General features: G+C 55.9%; 4 protein-coding genes across 4 annotated transcripts; 1 reads left to right on the top strand and 3 right to left on the bottom strand.

Moving 5' to 3' along the window:
* Window positions 1-1,400: 1,400 nt before the first annotated feature.
* Window positions 1,401-3,961, bottom strand: N656DRAFT_802935 (SPX-domain-containing protein; the record flags this gene model as incomplete). The annotated part of the gene is made up of 2 exons (XM_064818301.1): window positions 1,401-1,502; window positions 1,577-3,961. 2 exons carry the CDS (start codon window positions 3,959-3,961, stop codon window positions 1,401-1,403), a joined length of 2,487 nt encoding a protein of 828 aa, XP_064664741.1.
* Window positions 3,962-4,985: 1,024 nt separating this feature from the next.
* Window positions 4,986-11,796, bottom strand: N656DRAFT_525432 (glutamate synthase). Its single transcript, XM_064809956.1, has 5 exons — window positions 11,584-11,796; window positions 11,475-11,528; window positions 11,380-11,420; window positions 10,658-11,329; window positions 4,986-10,599 (listed from the first exon to the last, which is right to left on the bottom strand). The coding sequence occupies exons 1-5, from the start codon at window positions 11,715-11,717 to the stop codon at window positions 5,279-5,281; spliced, it is 6,222 nt and encodes a 2,073-aa protein (XP_064664740.1). The 5' UTR covers window positions 11,718-11,796; the 3' UTR covers window positions 4,986-5,278.
* Window positions 11,797-14,753: 2,957 nt separating this feature from the next.
* Window positions 14,754-15,643, top strand: N656DRAFT_525508 (uncharacterized protein). The gene has a single exon (XM_064809957.1). The coding sequence runs from the start codon at window positions 14,933-14,935 to the stop codon at window positions 15,377-15,379; it is 447 nt and encodes a 148-aa protein (XP_064664739.1). The 5' UTR covers window positions 14,754-14,932; the 3' UTR covers window positions 15,380-15,643.
* A 658-nt stretch (window positions 15,644-16,301) lies between these two features.
* Window positions 16,302-16,967, bottom strand: N656DRAFT_525369 (uncharacterized protein). Its single transcript, XM_064809955.1, has one exon. It carries the CDS (start codon window positions 16,798-16,800, stop codon window positions 16,342-16,344), a length of 459 nt encoding a protein of 152 aa, XP_064664738.1. The 5' UTR covers window positions 16,801-16,967; the 3' UTR covers window positions 16,302-16,341.
* Window positions 16,968-17,076: the final 109 nt, after the last annotated feature.

The raw sequence follows: 17,076 nt of genomic DNA, 5'->3' as shown, positions 1-17,076 counted from the left end.
TTGAGTCCATCCGGACCGAAACCTGGTACCACGTCTACAACATCTCACAAGAGACAACAATAACAGTCCTAGCCCCTATCCGAGTCTTGCCTGATGAGCAGTGGCTGCCTATGTTCGCGCGTGACGAGGACTTCCTCCCCCACAGCCAAAACATCAAGGCCTAACATGCTGTGCTACCAAAACACAAAAAAACGGTGCCCGATACCAAAGAGGGCGGCCAAACAGAAATGATATGATATTAAAACAATGTGTGGCGTCAGGTACACCCCTGACAACGTCGCCCATGCTGTCGTGTAAACCACACCGGGTGGTCGGGTCTTGGGGATTCGTTCTAGGCTTTTATCGTATGAGGTGCCTGTGCTCGCCCTGAACCTCTGCGTGACAATCCTCAAAAAGTCAAGAGACGCGGAGGAGGCGAAGAGCCAAGAGAAAAGAGGAAAAAGGAAAGAGGGTGCTGGCCGTCCTCCAGAATGTCACCCTCTTCCCTGCCCCCTCTTTCCACTTACCTCCTATCTTCCCCTTTTCTTCCCCCCTTAACGGGACTGGGAAATTGATCCAGTCATGGCATATGGCACATGAGCTTGCGGACTTCTCCGTCACAGGGCAGAGCGGATACCGAAAGGCCGAGGTTAACACAAAGTACCTACCTAGGTATGGTATGAATCGTTCTCAGTGTTAATGCTTGACAACTCTGCGATGCCATATACACAACAAAAGAAGAGGTACATCCAGACTGGAAGAGAGCAAAGACAAGTCGAAAGTCAAGAAAGGACTGAAGGGTGTTAGGAATGCTAAACCGACAGTAAAAGATGCAGAATGAAGGGACCGCAGTTCCATCCCTCGTAGCTGTGCCCGTCTCTCCTTGCATTATGCTGCCAATCGCAACATTCCAGACGTCATCCTCGGGGGGAAGGGAACCTCGCATAATGTTTCCATATAACAACGACCTGATAGATGCCGGCCGGTCCCAGATAATGTCAGACGTCCACTACTCGCAATATACCCCCCAAACTTGAGGTAGACAGTACTCCCCGGACCAACGTGGAAGACAGCAGGACATGGCGGGATTAGGTATGTACGTCTTGGTATTCAAACTCATGCCCGCCAAAGTCTGTCCAAGCAATCTACCAGCAGCAATGCTATTCCGCCTGTCCCCCTCCTCCCAACAATGCCCACACGGCAGATACTTATCACCGTCAAGGGTTGAACCGCATCCCGTTATGTTTCCCAACGAGGCGCCAAAGAATGCAGACAGCAACCTAGTGTCACACACAACTTTACACCAAACATATCGTGGCACGGTCAATCAAGTCACCAGTCCGGATAGCCACCTGGACACGAGTCAGACGGACCGGCATGGCCCTCGACTGCGAACAGCACTCTCCCACCAGTCAGCCCTATCACCGCAACTCGCCCATCTCAAGCCCGCCGCTCCCATTCTTCACTCCAATCGTCATCCCCTCCATCCCGCCGGCCCCGTGGTCAGCAAACGCTTTTCGGTACTGCTCAGATCAAAAAGTCAGCATCAAAGGGTAGGCGAGACAACGGGAAAAGAGAGAAGCAAAAGAAAACTCACCGCAAAAACAAAGTTAACCACCAACGCCACCATCAGCGCACCCGCCACCACCAGCGGACCAAGGAGGAAATCAAAATCCCTCCCACTCCTCGCAACAATCATCTCCCGCCTCTTCTTGTGCAGCCACCAGCTCCAGACACCGGCAAAGGCCGCAATGGCGATAAAGACGATGCCCATGGCCTGGGCAACCACATTGCTACCGCCTTTACCAGCATGCCCCTTGCCCTTCCCACTCCCGCCGTCGACGACGACGACGCTGCCGGCCGAGTAGAGCGAGACGGCCAGCCCTCCGAGCAAGACACATATGTGCTGCCACTTGAGAAATGTGCGCTCGTTGGCCAGCCAGACTTTGGGCTCAATCTGCAGCGGGCCGGCGTTCTTGAGCCACTCCTCAGGCTCTTCAACGCCCGGAGGGAGGGACGCGGCGCCTGACTCTCGTTGTTGGCGGCGGCGTCGGGAGAGGCCGTACTTGGAGAGGGAGAAGCCCGGGAAGATGGAGGAAAGGGTGCCGTAGTTCATGCTTTGATGCTGGGCACTTGTCCGGAGAAGATGTTCCTGTTGTTGTTGCTGTTGTTGCTGCTGCTGTTGTTGTTGTGGAGTAGTGGCGCTTGGCTCGCCCGATTCGTCCCCGGCGCCGGCGGCGACGCTGCCCCGCGGAACGGTAGCGGAGACCGGGGTATGGGTGCTGGTGTCGGTATCGGCAGCGAGACGCTCGGCCAGGTAAGACTTGGCCACGGGTGAGCTGCGCGAGGGCTTGTATGACCCTAGTTTGGTCCCCAAAAAGCTGCCCACCACCTGTTCGTTCTCGGCCCGCCGGGCGCGCCGCTCCTCCTCCTCCTCAAAGGCCACCTGCGGATCCTTGCGGATGTCAATGTCCAGGTCGCTGAGCCAGAAAGGGAGGCGGTTGACGTAGTCCTCAAAGAGCGAGGCGGTGCCGTGGACAAACTTGGAGAAGCGCGGGCACGGGTGCACCAGATGGGAGCCCATCAGGTCCTGGATCCACGACGGCCGCTTCTTGGGGTTGCTGCTGTCCTCTTTGAGCTTGATCTCAAGGACGGCGTAGGGGAAGCGAGACACCTCGCTCTGGTTGATGTTGCTAAAGGGGTACGTCATGTTAGCATTGTCAATGTCGGTGCGGTGCCAGTCCTTGGGGTCGCGGCACGGGCGGTCACGGTCCAGCGTGTCCTCGCGGATGAAGGCAATGTCCGTGTCGATTGAGATGCGGACGCGGTCATCGCCGGGCTTCTGGAAGGCCGTCCGCACGTAGTTGGCTCGCACAAGAGGCTCGAGCTTGCGCGAGCGAACAAACTCCTGGATAGCGCTCGCTGTCGACCGAAACTCGTCGACGTCCTCGGCCTTCTGCCCTTTCCGTTCCATCTTTTGCACCGACTTCTCCATCTTGTATTCGCCATCAAGGAAGGGCTTGATATATTTCTCCTTGATGACAAATTTGCGCTCCTCGCTGCTGCCGTTGTCGTGCACGATCTTTTGCTCTAGGAAAATATCGGGCCGCTCGCTCAGCTGGCCGTACCAGCGAAGGCGCAGCGACGAGGCCTCCACCTCTCGCTCAACCTTTTTCGAGTAGAGCTCAAACTTGGCGTTGTCAAAGTAAAGCGAGGTGATGGTCGGGTCCTGCTGTCCGTCCACTTCCTTCGCCGACAGTTCGCTATAGACCAGCGCGGGCAGGCGGCGGAGAATGTACGTCTTGACCTCGAGCAGGTTGTCTGGATGCACCCAGAACTTGTGGGCCGTGTACCGCTCGCCTTTGTGTGTCTCGGGCTGGCTGTCGGGGTCGACGGGGAAGGCGTCGGCAGCACCAGGCTCCTCAAGCTGCTGGCGGATGGCAAAGTACATGAGCGACAGCTTGTTGAGCAGCGGCGAGTAGGCCTGTTCCGAGTTGAAAGGCCGCTTCGACAGGCTGACCTGCATGAGCGGTCGGATCTTGTAGCGGTCACCGCGTTTTCGGTCGTGCTTCTTGACAATCTTCAGAAAGCCCGTGTAGTTGAGGTTGCTGTACTTTTGCAGCTCCTTGACCTCGTTGGTGATGGTGTCGAGCTCGGCCTCGAGGTCCTTGAGCCGCTGGGTATCTGCATCGGTCTTTTTTTGCGCACCATCCTCAGCCGTGGGCAGTTCCTTGAGCTTCTCAAAGGCGCCGTCGACTCGGCGTCGCAGCTCGTCGACCTTCTCGGCCTGGAACTGGGCCACCTTTTCGAGCTGCGTGTTGAAGATTTCATCGCAGAAGCGCTTCTCGTCGTCGTCGGTCCAGGGCTCGTCGTCATCCTCGTGCCGGTCTTCACGCAGTAAGGTCTTGAGCTTGGCATACTCGATGTACTTGTCCTTCCACGGCGCGTAGACCGACTGCCGCAGTGTCTTGCCGAAGCGCATTGTTGCCGGTGGTGTAGTACGGGGTACCTTATCGCTGGAGTATTAAATGGGGCACAATTGTGTCGTGGTCCAGCATTGAGTAAAGATGCCAAAAACCACCCGCTTGTTGAAATTATGCCAGGACTTGTTGAAACTGAATCATTGTTGAAGAGAGTCAAGACTCGAGAGGCAGGAAATCAAGAAAAGCTGCGAATCCCAGCTCCGTCGTCATGACCCACTAAGCTGTCCCCCCACACTAGACACATGGGAGGCCCGGTACCGGTATTTACGTTAGGCCTCTACTCGAGCCTCGCCCATCGCTCCTTCCCTCGTTAGCTAGCTTCTAAGCAATTCACAATGCCGAAGCGTAGTTTGAACTTGCAGAGGCAGTGACAAACCTCTATTCCCCTTACTGTCAACTTGGTAGCTTCAAGGATATCCTGATAGATTTTCGCCAATTGACCGGGCAATTGCTGCGCATGTGACATGCCACCAATAGTACCGCGCTAACATCCAAGCTAAAGCCACTGCTCCAGTGCTCCTCCTGTTCGACTCCTGTGATGTTTGCCATTGACCAATTGATGTTCCACGTGCACTCGGAGTCCTGGCCGACAACAACAATCCAGTGAATCCACAGTTCCAACTGATGAGCCTGTTCGCTATGCTCTGTACTCGTCGCTTGACATTTGGCGTCCGAGTACGTAACGAAGGACAAGTCAATGGTGCAGTAGTTTTGTACTTTATATGGAGCATAAGATCTTTTTGAAGATCTTCTTGATATACATGCAAGATCAATGCTAACGTTAACGTCGAAATGCAGGGGCGAAATGCAGACAGACACCCAAACCTAGGCCCCGTTAAAGTGCCATATCATCACCAATGCATCGAGACCTTCGCATCCAGAAAGTCACCCAAAAACCACCGCCCCTCAAAACAGCCCACAACCAACGCGATCCACAAACCTCTGTGCACCCCATAAATTGCTAATGCTTATGCGTGAAAATGATGGTATCAATATCAAAGGAAAACAACAAGTCCTACGAAATCCCGCCCTGACCCTTCAGAAACCCGGATGCAGGCAAAGAAAGAGCACATCGTTCATGGAAATGTCGTCCATCCATCCTTTTGTGGCGGGGTGGGAACACTTATGCTGCCACCGCCTGGGCCTTGGGGAGAATCTCCTTGGCCGTGTGCTTGACAATACCGCCCGTGACCGGCAAGTTGGTGCAATGTTCGAGGTACAGGTCAACCTCGCGCGCAGCCTGGCGACCCTCGTTGATACCCCTGAAACGGAATGTGTCAGCATCTTCAATACAAACACAGAAGTTGCAGATGAACTTACCAGACAATGAGTGACTGGCCGCGGCGGCAATCGCCGGCAGCAAAGATGCCCTCGACGTTGGTGCAGTACTTGCCCGGCGGCGTCTTGACGTTCTTGCGCGCATCCTTCTCGATCTCGTCGCCGAGAACACGCGCCTCGGGTCCGAGGAAGCCCATCGACAGGAGCACAAGGTCCGCAGGGAAGAACTGCTGCGATCCCTCCACCTTCTTCATGTCCCAGCCGCCGCTCGGCGACTTGGTCCACTCGACGCGCACCGTGTTGATGCCCTTGACCCTTCCGTTGCCGTCGTCGACAAACTCTTCCGACATGATGCAGAACTCACGGGGGTCCTTGCCCATGTGCTGGCGCACCTCGGTGTGCCCGTAGTCGACGCGGTAGATGCGCGGCCACTGCGGCCACGGGTTGTCGCGCGCCCGCTCCGGCGGCGGCTGCGGCAGCAGCTCAAAGTTGATGACCGACTTGGCACCGTGGCGGACTGACGTGCCAATGCAGTCGTTTCCGGTGTCGCCACCGCCAATGACAACGACGTGCTTGTCCTTGGCTGAGATGTAGGCGCCGTCAGTGAGCTCCGAGTCCAGCAGCGACTTGGTGTTCTTGTGCAAGAACTCCATGGCAAAGTGGATTCCCTCGAGGTTCCGTCCCTTGACGGGAAGGTCGCGAGCGACCGTCGCGCCCGTCGCGATGATGACGGCATCGTTCTGCGCCTTGAGGTCCATGAGCTTGATGTCCTCTCCAATCGTGACGCCCGTCTTGAAGTTGACTCCCTCGGCGGCCATGAAGTCCGTGCGTCTCTTGACGATGCGCTTGTCAAGCTTCATGTTGGGGATACCATACATGAGCAGCCCGCCGAGGCGGTCGGCCCGCTCGTACACGGTGACGGTGTGGCCGGCCCTGTTCAACTGATCCGCAGCGGCGAGACCGGCGGGGCCGGATCCGATGATGGCAACCTTCTTGCCCGTGCGGACCTTGGGCGGGTTTGGCACCATCCAGCCCATCTCGAATCCACGGTCAATGATGGCGCACTCGATCGACTTGATGCCGACCGGGTCCTCGTTGATACCAAGCACGCATGCGCCTTCGCAAGGAGCCGGGCAGACGCGGCCAGTAAACTCGGGGAAGTTGTTGGTCATGAGCAAACGGTTCAGCGCGTCACGCCACTGATTGGCAAAGACCAATTCGTTCCACTTGGGGATGATGTTGGAGATGGGGCAGCCCGTGTCGGACTGGCAGAAGGGCACACCACAGTCCATGCAGCGAGCAGACTGGTACTTGAGCTCGTCCTCGTCGAGTCTCTGAGAAAGTTCGGCCCAGTCCTTGGTCCGCGTCTTGGCACTGCGATACTTCTCGGACCGCCGCTGGTACTTCATGAAGCCTCTGGTCTTGTCTAAGACAAGAGCCTTCTTCTTGTCAGCAGCATTGTCGTTGATGCTCTCTTCAATGTCCAGAAGCTTGGCGCTCTTCTCCTTCTTCTCCTCCTTGGGCACGCCCGAGATGACGGGGAGATTGTACTCAGCCCGCTTGGCCTCGGCCGCCTTAGCAGCCTCCTCCTGAAGGACGCGCTTGTAGTCAACAGGCAGCACCTTGACAAACCGGGGAAGGGCGCGGTTGAAGTCCACCAAGATGCGGGCGGCGAGCTCTGAGCCAGTGTAATGGTGGTGGTCCTCAATCAGGCCGCGGACAAAGGCGATTTCCTCGGGATCTTCCAGGCCGGAAGCCTCAACCATCTCCATGTTGAGCTTGGACAAGAAGTCTTGCTGAATGTCAAGGACGTACGCGATGCCACCGGACATGCCTGCCGCGAAATTACGGCCCGTGCTGCCAAGGATAACAACGCGGCCGCCGGTCATGTACTCGCAACCGTGATCACCGACACCCTCAACAACTGCCGTGGCACCCGAGTTACGGACAGCGAATCGTTCTGCGGCGACACCACGGAAGAAGCATGTGCCGCTTGTGGCTCCGTACAGGCACACATTGCCAATCAGGATATTCTCCTCAGCCTTGAAGACGGCCGACCGAGGCGGGTAGATGATGAGGCGACCACCGGACAGACCCTTGCCCACGTAATCGTTGGCGTCACCTTCAAGCTCCAGCGTAATACCAGGGGCGAGGAAGGCGCCGAATGACTGGCCAGCAGACCCCTTGATGTTAACATGGACAGTGTCCATGGGCAGCCCAGCTTCACCATAGCGCTTGGAGATCTGGTAGGAGAGCGAAGTACCCATGGCACGATCGGTGTTGACAATGTCACATTCGATCCGTGATGGCAGGCCCTTGTCTAGCGTCAACTCGGCCTCGGTGATCAGCTTGTTATCGAGGCGGACATAGAGACGGTGGTCCTGCTTGCGGACGTTGAAGGTGGCAACACCCGGCCGAAGCTTGTGGGCCGGGGTGAGGATAAGGGAGAGGTCGATGTTGGCGGTCTTGTTGGTCCTCAGATCGTCCCGGACCTTGAGCACTTCGGCGTGACCGATCATCTCATTGACCGTGCGGAAGCCAAGCTTGGCCATAATGGCACGGAGCTCGTTGGCGACATAATAGAAGAAATTGATGACATGCTCGGGCGTTCCGGTGAATTTCTTGCGAAGCTCAGGATCCTGAGTGGCAATGCCAACGGGGCAGGTGTTCAAGTGACACTTCCGCATCATGATACAGCCCATAGCAATCAGAGGAGCTGTAGCAAAGCCCCATTCCTCGGCGCCGAGCAGGCAGGCGATAGCAACATCACGTCCAGTACGGAGTTGGCCGTCAGTCTGGACCACCACGCGGCCACGGAGGTCGTTCAGAACTAGTGTCTGATGGGTTTCAGCCAGGCCAAGTTCCCAGGGGAGACCGGCGTATTTGATACCCGTCCACCGGGAAGCGCCGGTGCCACCATCGTGGCCCGAAATCAGAATGTGATCAGCCTTCGCCTTGGCCACGCCAGCAGCGACGACGCCGACACCGGTCTCAGACACTAGCTTGACCGAGACGCGAGAGCGGGGGCTGGAGCACTTGAGGTCGTAGATGAGCTGCTTCAAATCCTCGATGGAATAGATGTCGTGGTGCGGAGGAGGCGAAATCAAACCAACACCAGGGGTGGAATGGCGGGTGCGCGCAATGGACTTGGAGACCTTGTGTCCAGGGAGCTCGCCACCTTCGCCGGGCTTGGCGCCCTGCGCCATCTTGATCTGGAGCTCATCGGAATCGGCAAGATAGGCGGAAGTGACACCGAAGCGGCCGGAGGCAACCTGCTTGATGGCAGAGCGCATTGTGTCTCCGTTAGGCAGGCGCTGCGAACGCTCGGGATCCTCACCTCCCTCACCGGTGTTGGACTTGCCGCCAAGCCTGTTCATGGCGACGGCCAGAGTGGAGTGCGATTCCATCGAGATCGATCCATAGGACATGGCGCCAGTGCAGAATCGCCGCACAATCTCGGTCCATGGCTCCACCTGGTCGATGGGAATGGGGTTGCAATCCTCGAACTTGAAGTCGAGCATACCGCGGAGGGTGCAAGACTTGATCTGCTCATACTCGGACAAAGAATAGGCCTCGTACGATTTGTCGTTCTTTGTGCGGACTGCGTCTTGGATGTTGGCGATGGACGTGGGATCGTTGACGTGTGCCTCGCCGCCATCACGCCAATGGTACTCGCCGGACTCGGGGAGGCCAGTGACACCGACCGTGTACCGCGAGGGGAAGCCGCGCTCATGGAAACGGAATGCATCTTCGGCAATGAGTTCGAAAGTGACACCCTTGATACGGGAGGCGGTCCCGCGGAAACAGCGGTCAACGACGCTGTCGTCGACGCCGAGCGCCTCGAAGATCTGAGCACCTTTGTAGCTGGCAAGGGTAGAGATACCCATCTTGCTCATGACCTTGAGAATTCCACCGTCGCAGGAATGCTTGTAGTTGTTGATGAGAGCCTCGTCGGTAAGTTTCTTCTTGATGAGCTTCTCCCTATTGAGCTTCAAGATGCATTCCATGGCGAGGTACGGGTTGATGGCATCCACGCCATAGCCGAGCAAAACGCACATGTGGTGCACTTCACGCGCCTCAGCGGTCTCGACGACTAGCGCAGCCATGGCACGCCACTTGTTGGAGACAAGGTGATGGTGAACCATGCCGGCGGCAAGCAAAGTCGAGACGGCGACTCGGTCACTGGAAGTGTTGCGGTCAGAAAGGATGATGATACGATCACGAGCCTCAATGGCAGCAGTGGCCTCATTGCAGATGTAGTCCAGGTGCTTGATGTAGCCTTGAACACCTTCCTTCTTCGGGAAGGTGATGTCGATGGTCTTGACGGTCCACTCGGGGTAGATGGTCGACATGTTCTTCATGGCGTTGAACTCTTCGATGGAGAGGATGGGGCTGGGCAAAAGCAGCCTTCCGCATTGGCTCGCATCCATCTCCAGGAGGTTGCCTTGGGGACCGACGTAGCACTCGAGGGACATGACGATCGACTCTCGGATGGGATCGATGGGCGGATTGGTAACCTGGGCGAACAACTGGCGGAAGTACTCGTAGAGAAGCTTGGGAGCTTGCGACAAGCAGGCAAGAGGAGCATCGTTGCCCATGGAGCCGAGCGCTTCCTTCTCGTCCGAGGCCATGGGCGCGAGCAGCAAGCTGACTTGCTCAAAGGTGTAGCCAAACGCATGAAGCAACGGGTCTTCCTGCAGTTTTGATTCATCCGGCTTCGCGGCCAAAGCAATGTTCTTGTCCTCGGAGATCTTCTCCAGCACATTTGGCATCGAGATCAAGTTCTCATCGAGCCAAGCTCTGAAGTCGTGACGGCTCGACACGGCAGCCTTCAGCTCGCTGTCATCAATGATACGGCCAGCTTGGGTGTCAACGAGAAGCATGCGGCCGGGCTGCAGGCGGCCCTTTTGGACAATCCTCTCAGGTTCAACGGGGATGGTGCCGACTTCCGAGGCGCAGATGATCCGGTCGTCATCCATCACATAAAAACGGCATGGCCTAAGCCCATTCCGGTCAAGGTTGGCACCGCAGAACCGGCCGTCGGCGAACGTGAACAGGGCGGGGCCGTCCCAGGGCTCCATCTGGCACGCGGCCCACTCGTAAAAGGCGGCCTTTTTGGGATCCATCAATGTGTTCCCTTGCCAGGCCTCGGGAACCATGAGCATCACGGCTTCGGGGAGGGAGAGCACACCGTTTATGGTGAGCAACTCAAGGACGTTGTCGAAGGCAGCCGAATCCGACCCGCCATCTTCGACGATGGGGTACAGCATCTCCAGCTCTTCGCCGAAAATGTCGGACTGCATAACACCCTCGCGGGCGCGCATCCAGTTCTTGTTACCGCGGAGAGTGTTGATTTCACCTAAGGAGGCAGCCGTTAGCACCTCGCTGCCGCCTGCTGGATGTGGTCTACTGCCTACCATTGTGAGCCGCCCACCGCAGAGGCTGGGCACGATCCCATGAGGGAAACGTGTTAGTGGAGAAGCGAGAGTGCACGAGGGCGAAGTGGGCCTCATAGGAGGCATCCACCAAATCATAATAGTATTGGTAAACCTGAACTGGCGCCAACTGCCCTTTGTAGACAATATTCTTGTTGGAAAGGGAGCAGATGTAGAACCAGTTCTGGAGCCCGATTGTATGAGTGGCCCGCTTCCGGAGGACATAGAGTTGCCTCTCAAACAGTTTCTCATCAAACTTTTCTGGGTCCGTCACCTCGGGCGCGTTCCCAGAGCCATAGGCAGACTCGAGCACAACGAAGGGCTGTAGAATGATGGGCTCCCGAGATGCTGCAGCAGGACCAAGGAGACTAGAATCCACAAGAGGCTCTCGCCATCCCAGGACCCTCAAGCCCAACGACTCGGCAATGTCTTCCAACTGCCGCTTGGACTCGTGCAACGTCTCCTGATCGGGCTTGAAAAACACGTTCCCCACAGCATACTGGCCCGGAGGAGGAAGCTTAATTCCTACTTCGCGCTCAAAGTTTTTCACAAAGAACTTGTGGGGAATGGACGTCATGACACCGGCACCGTCGCCATCCCGTGCATCGGAACCCACGGCACCCCGGTGGGTCATGTTGCACAGAAGGTTGCGGGCTTCAAGAGTCAGTCTCCCGTGAAACCTGCCGAAGGAATGGGGAACCTACCATCGCTGACGATTTTGTGGCTAGGCTTGCCCTTGATATGGCTTTTTGCTGTTAGCATGACAGACTAGGCCGCTGGATCAACAGTCGAGCCTTACCAAGCAAAGCCTACACCACAGGCATCTTTCTCGAGGGAAGGGTCATACAGACCCCTGGGTGAGCGAGTTAGCCGCTGGAGCACCTGGGTCACGCGGATGGAATACGTACTGCTTCACCGGAAGGGCGCCTGCCCACGAGGTGTTGTTCTCGGTTTGATACTCATAGGGATGGTATGGCTCCGACTCGGCTTCGAGATGTAGTTGTCGATCATCAAAATCCTGGGCCACGTTGACCACACCCATGCTAGGCAAGCGTTGCTTTTGAGACGCCTGCGCGGGGGTTCCACTAGGGCTCGTGTGCCTTGGCTGCCGCGGCCCGAATCTGGCACAAGCAGGCGGGATACCGAAGTGATGCTGCGAAATTCTGAAACGGTGAGACTATCTGATGAGGAGCGAGGAAGGTTAGCTAAGAGATTGCGGATACGTGAAAATAATGCAATAGAACGGCAGGCAGGCGTGAGATGAGAGGGATGTTATGGCTGGACAATCTGCATATCCTCGGGTAGCGGGCTGGCCAGAGTTCAGAACGCGGCGAGTAACGAGGTTTACGCCGAGCACCATGGAATCGCGCCGTCTGTGGCAACAGGCAGCAAGGACAGATAGCGTTGAATTCGCACCAATTGGTTTGCTGGCAGGCTTCCAAGCGCCAAAGTCTGGAATTGGCGCAAGCATTGGTTGATCGTGACCATGTGAGTCGCAGTGCTTGTGGCTAGCGCCTCCGCAGTTTCCAGAGCTGCGCAGCTGCATGATACGGTGCCCGCACCCCAGTGAGACCTGCAAAGACCCTTGTGGGCCATCCCAAGCTGGTGATGCAATGGAGTGGGAGCCAAGCAATGCCGGACCCGTGCCACGCGGGATGACGACAGGTTGCGGCGCCTTATCGTGCGTCCTCCATACGATGGCCGTCCGGCTATCTGATAGAGTGCGGAACATGTTGCCCGGGGCGGGATCGGGAAGAACGTAACAAGTCCCTCGGCCGATACAGCATTGATGTTGTTCTCGATGATTCGAGCCAGCTAGTCGGCGCTGGGAGAGGTGCAATGCGCTCCCCAAAGAGGCCGAAACCGGGACGCAGAGAGCGGGGGCGGTCGGCCCCCCACCATCCCACCAGCATCCCACATGCCAATCCATAATGTCTTATCCGCTTCGGGCCAAAGGGGGAAAGATGGTCCAAATCGTCTTCCATGCTCGGGGACGGTACGATGCACAGTTCGCCGTAGTCGTGCAACTGCCGGGTTTACCTCGCATATGCTTGGTTGATGGCCCTGGGGCCAGTTTTTTGCTTGCGAAGTGGCATGTTTGGATGATCTGTGGCGTCTTTGATTGCTGGGCGGCCGGTCTCTCGTCGAGGAGGGGCTACATGTGTGCGACCATTGAGTAGAAGGAGGATGTCGAATTCCCAGCAGACCAGACCATTGGGCCCCATCGGATTGCATATCTCGTCTCCCGCGGTAAAGCAGTTGTGTGGAGTGGCAGAAAAGGCATTGCTAGTTAATAAGAGCGACTTACCGATAGACTGAGTGGACTGAAAACAAAGTCGCTTGTGCACGCTTTTGCTTGGGCTGGCTGCCGGACGAGACGAGACCGGATAGCGAGTTAAGGATTCATGAAAGAAAAAGAGAGGGAAGGGGGGAATCGCGCCCGGAAGGGTGGCGAGACTGCTTTTTATGATGGGCTCGGTCGCCGCCCGGTGCAAAAGACGGGAGCCAGCGGGTAACGTAAACCAGCCACAGACTCCCCCAAAAAAGGGCTTGCGCACTGGATCTGGGATGTCTTTGCTTGTCAATTGGGACGGGGACTGGGCGACCGAAGCGGAGCAGGACTAGCCAAGGCAATGAAAATGGATGCAGGGGCAGAAAGTGGAATAGCAGCAAACGCTGAGGCATGACATGTGCCAGTCGGCGTTGAGGGCGAGTTCGCATCCAATATTGGTGGGGGGAGGAGGGGAGCGCCGCTGCTCGGCTCACCACCCCGGCCAGCCTGATATTAGTGGGTCTGCTATTCATTCAGTGCGCCGGTCGAGTACACGTATGTACATACAGCAGCCTCTCCCGCTCCAGCCGGGACCATGCGACTACCTCTGGCACAACGCATCTGGGGATGGCAGGATCTAACAGACGAGCCAACCCATTGTGACAATACACTTATTAGAATGGAACCCCTACCTGTCGCTTCAATTTGCGCTGCGGCAAAACATCCGTTGTTTCTGGTGAGAGGTGAGCGGTGTTAAGTTTGAGTCGATGGGAAGTCGACTTTGGTGGACACAGAGAGTTCGCTGAATTAGGTTATGTCTATGGCTTCGGTCTCCTTCAAACAAAGTCAGAGGAACTACCTGTAGCTAAAGTATCATGGGAAAATTGTCCTGCAAACGAGTTGCTGGCCCTTTTATTACTTACTGCCTTTGATCGACTTGATGTGATCCGGAAGCCTTGCTAGGTATGAGCTCAAGCTCACGAGGGCCTATTGGAATATGAAGTTGGACACCTAGACCTTTCCTGTGCAGGGCGCACTTTAGAGTCCCTGTTTACAGATGAGCCTAGACGCTTGGAACATGCAAAAGGAGTCAACTTTGCCTATTCTACATGTAGCAGCATCTTTCGGTCTTCAGCAACGGTTGTATGGGTGGTAACGTTACTCGAGGAAAATATTCTACATACACGTGTAGCTATTTCCCTCACGGTATCTGCTTTCTATTGCTCTAGAGGTATATGTGCATGCTGAGAGCCTGTAAGGGACTTCTGTAAAAATTTTGTGTGTAAAAGAAATTCACGATGAAAACAGAGTCGACGGTGGCTTCATGAACGCACCCCACACTAGGGTTGCATCTTGCATGTTCGATTCAGGCTAGTCCAAGATCCACAAGCTTTGCATGCAGCACGCATCCACAGCACGATTCCCATGGATCCCTGTCCAGCTGCTGGGATCAAAAAAAGTTGCGCCAACTTTCCTCAAATCTGAGCCAATCAGAGCAAGTCGTTTTCAAAGACCAGCAGCCGATGTCGCCTGCTCATGCGCCGATCTTGGAGCAAGTCCCTTCGGACCCCGTCCGCCGGTATCGCCAGGAACATGCACTTCCAGGTTGCGCTCGCCTACACTTTAAAAAGAATACGGGTGAGAGGAATATGTGGAACGAGGATAATAAACCCGAAGGTAAATTCGTTGTCGAAATGAGTTTGAATGATATACCGGGTTTGGGCACGCGGGCCACGAATCCATTTTGAAACCCATATTCACTCAGCTTTCTTATTATTCTGAACCCTGGCAGGTTCTAAAAAGCATGTGCATCACTCGACGTCATTCAACACCACTTGGCTCAGAAGGGCTGTCAACCAACAGTAAGGCCGACCAACGGCGGCGGGTGTCCCGAAGAATGGCCCAATGATCGAGGCCAGAAAGTATTACTGACACGCTGCATGTCGCCTCCCGAAGTGCTGCTTTCGGCAGCCTCTGTATGAAGTATGAGGGCGGGAAAGGGTGGTGTAAAAGAATCATCACAGACACAGATGCGGCTACCCAATCACAGGCCGTCCGATACTTATCTTGCATTGGCGTGGTCCCTCTGTTCGGTCAGCCTATGGGGAGCATCGGATGGCCTGCGAGCGGTTTTGAGATCGCCTTACAGCACGGATATTCCCTGCCATTGGGCGCAATTGGTCGGAGAGGGGCCGAGCATCGATTGTTCTGCCAGTGTTTCAAACGTCCACGACGGCACTGGTCGCCGGGACTGGCTTGTGGGTAATCACAAAAACTGCACATGCTGTATGTATTGTATTGGACCGCATCCATCACCGCGGTTCATGACTCTCCACTATGGGCGACGCCGCAACCCGGGGCTAGAACTTGAGGCTTGTGGAACATTGCCTGTGTGGTTGCTGGGTCTGCCTGTGTCGCCCTGTACGAAGTAAGATGAGGTACTCAGAACGCTTAGAGTGCACAATCAGGTATCTTTCCGAAGGCTGCAGAGCATCCATGATGAACGTGAAGTTGCTTGAGGCGGGGTAAACAGCGACCGGCTGGCAACCGTACCCCGTCTATCACTCCACCCCGTGGGGGTTCGTGAATGCGTCTGTATGAATACATCACCCGAAGACGGCGGGACGCCAGCACGCGGCCTTAAACATCCGATCTGCCTTCTGCAACTCGGCCAATTCTGCTCCACCTCATGGAAACAGCGCAGTAGGAGTCATCGACTTCCATTGTTCCGCGGCATGCCAACAGCAAGCAGCAGCTCGTAAATGAGCTGTTGCCGCCAGCCGACCGGTATCGGCCTCTCACGCCCTCCCAATTGGTCTTCAGTCAGACCGCCCGTCAGCCACATCGAAGATCCTGCAAACGCCAGTTGTGCCGCTGAAGACTGGCAGGAGCAATGGCAGGAATATTTCCTCCTTCCTTGCACAACCGGAGTACGGCGGAAATGCAAGACATACGGAGAGCATGAGAATTTTTCAGCGCCTTCGAGTTGTGGGCTTGCCCGGCCAAACTACGTGGACACTTGGGTTCCGAAAAGTCCCGAGCGATGGAGGCATTAGCGCGGGCAAGCGAAAATCGCCCGCGGGGTCAGCAAGACAGCAGGGACAGCTCATGAATGCAGGCACAGGCACCAAGGTTACCACGAGCAGTCTCCGTATTACCTCACAGAAACTCGAGGCCCCTACTTTCGATGGCAATCAGCGCCCCGTGGGTCAATTTCACCGGACGGGCGGCGAAGACGGCTCCCGAACGACGGGTTCTTGCGAGCCTCGAGCAAATCATGGAACCACGGTTCATGTTGGGTCTGGCTTTGCCTGACCAGAGTCCTTTACGGAACTCGTCCGATTCCGTTGCCTCGACAGCGATTGGGCAAGCTTGGGCGGTAAAAAGGACTGCGTCAATCGTTCATTTGAAAGAGGAGAAAGAGGAGGTCGCAGAGCTTGGCTCGAGTGGAAGGCTGGGGTGTCCATTCCTCAGACCCTAACTGGGATCGAGAGCACATGGTCGAGAGGTCAGAAATCGGTCTGGCCAGAGTGGTGGGAGTGATGGAATAGGTGACAGGTTGAGTCGAGCTTTCGCTCTCTTGGGCGCTGGGTCTAATTTGATCCTTTATGGTGGCAGAGAATGGTAAGTGAAGGATGAGGCAGGAGATTTTGTAAGGGCTCGGGTTGGTACTGTCCGTGACTCCGTGGTACGAGTACTTGTACAACCGGCCAACCCGGCGGTTCAACGGAGATTTTGACCACCGGCCCGACGAGGATCCCTGTCTCCCCCGAGCCTTGTAGCACACGGACGAGATCGTGGCTGCCTCAATGTGGGGTAAGTATTCGGTACACAGTGCTGCTCCAGCTCTCATGTCCTAAATGCACTGTCATGGATCTGCCGCCGCGGCAGGCAGGCGACTGAACTTTCAAGCTATGCTGAATAGGGTTTCGGAATGAAATTTTTCAATTTCGAATTTCAAGCCTTTTCCTAAAAATGAATTTCACCTAGGCGACAGTTGAAATTTCAGAAAAGTAGGACATCCTATTATTATTATTATTCCTACCCCGCTATGCCTATCTAACAGGCTCCTCGGACCCGCTCCAGCTATGTACAAAGGAAAAACCATACCGTATAGGCCGGGTAAAAA

Source organism: Canariomyces notabilis (assembly GCF_033297395.1).
Source record: "Canariomyces notabilis strain CBS 508.74 unplaced genomic scaffold N656scaffold_49, whole genome shotgun sequence".
NCBI classification, from domain to species: domain Eukaryota; kingdom Fungi; phylum Ascomycota; class Sordariomycetes; order Sordariales; family Chaetomiaceae; genus Canariomyces; species Canariomyces notabilis.
This window is presented reverse-complemented; position numbering and strand designations above follow the sequence as displayed.

Bases quoted from the DNA above. Each gene is read 5' to 3' on its own strand.
- N656DRAFT_525369 (XM_064809955.1), bottom strand. From the start codon at position 16,800: ATGAGAGCTGGAGCAGCACTGTGTACCGAATACTTACCCCACATTGAG.
- N656DRAFT_525432 (XM_064809956.1), bottom strand. From the start codon at position 11,717: ATGGGTGTGGTCAACGTGGCCCAGGATTTTGATGATCGACAACTACAT. The intron at 11,421-11,474 runs GTAAGGCTCGAC...AACAGCAAAAAG, and splicing joins TGTGGTGTAGGCTTTGCTTG to CCATATCAAGGGCAAGCCTA. The intron at 10,600-10,657 runs GTAGGCAGTAGA...CTGCCTCCTTAG, and splicing joins GCGGTGGGCGGCTCACAATG to GTGAAATCAACACTCTCCGC.
- N656DRAFT_525508 (XM_064809957.1), top strand. From the start codon at position 14,933: ATGAGGGCGGGAAAGGGTGGTGTAAAAGAATCATCACAGACACAGATG.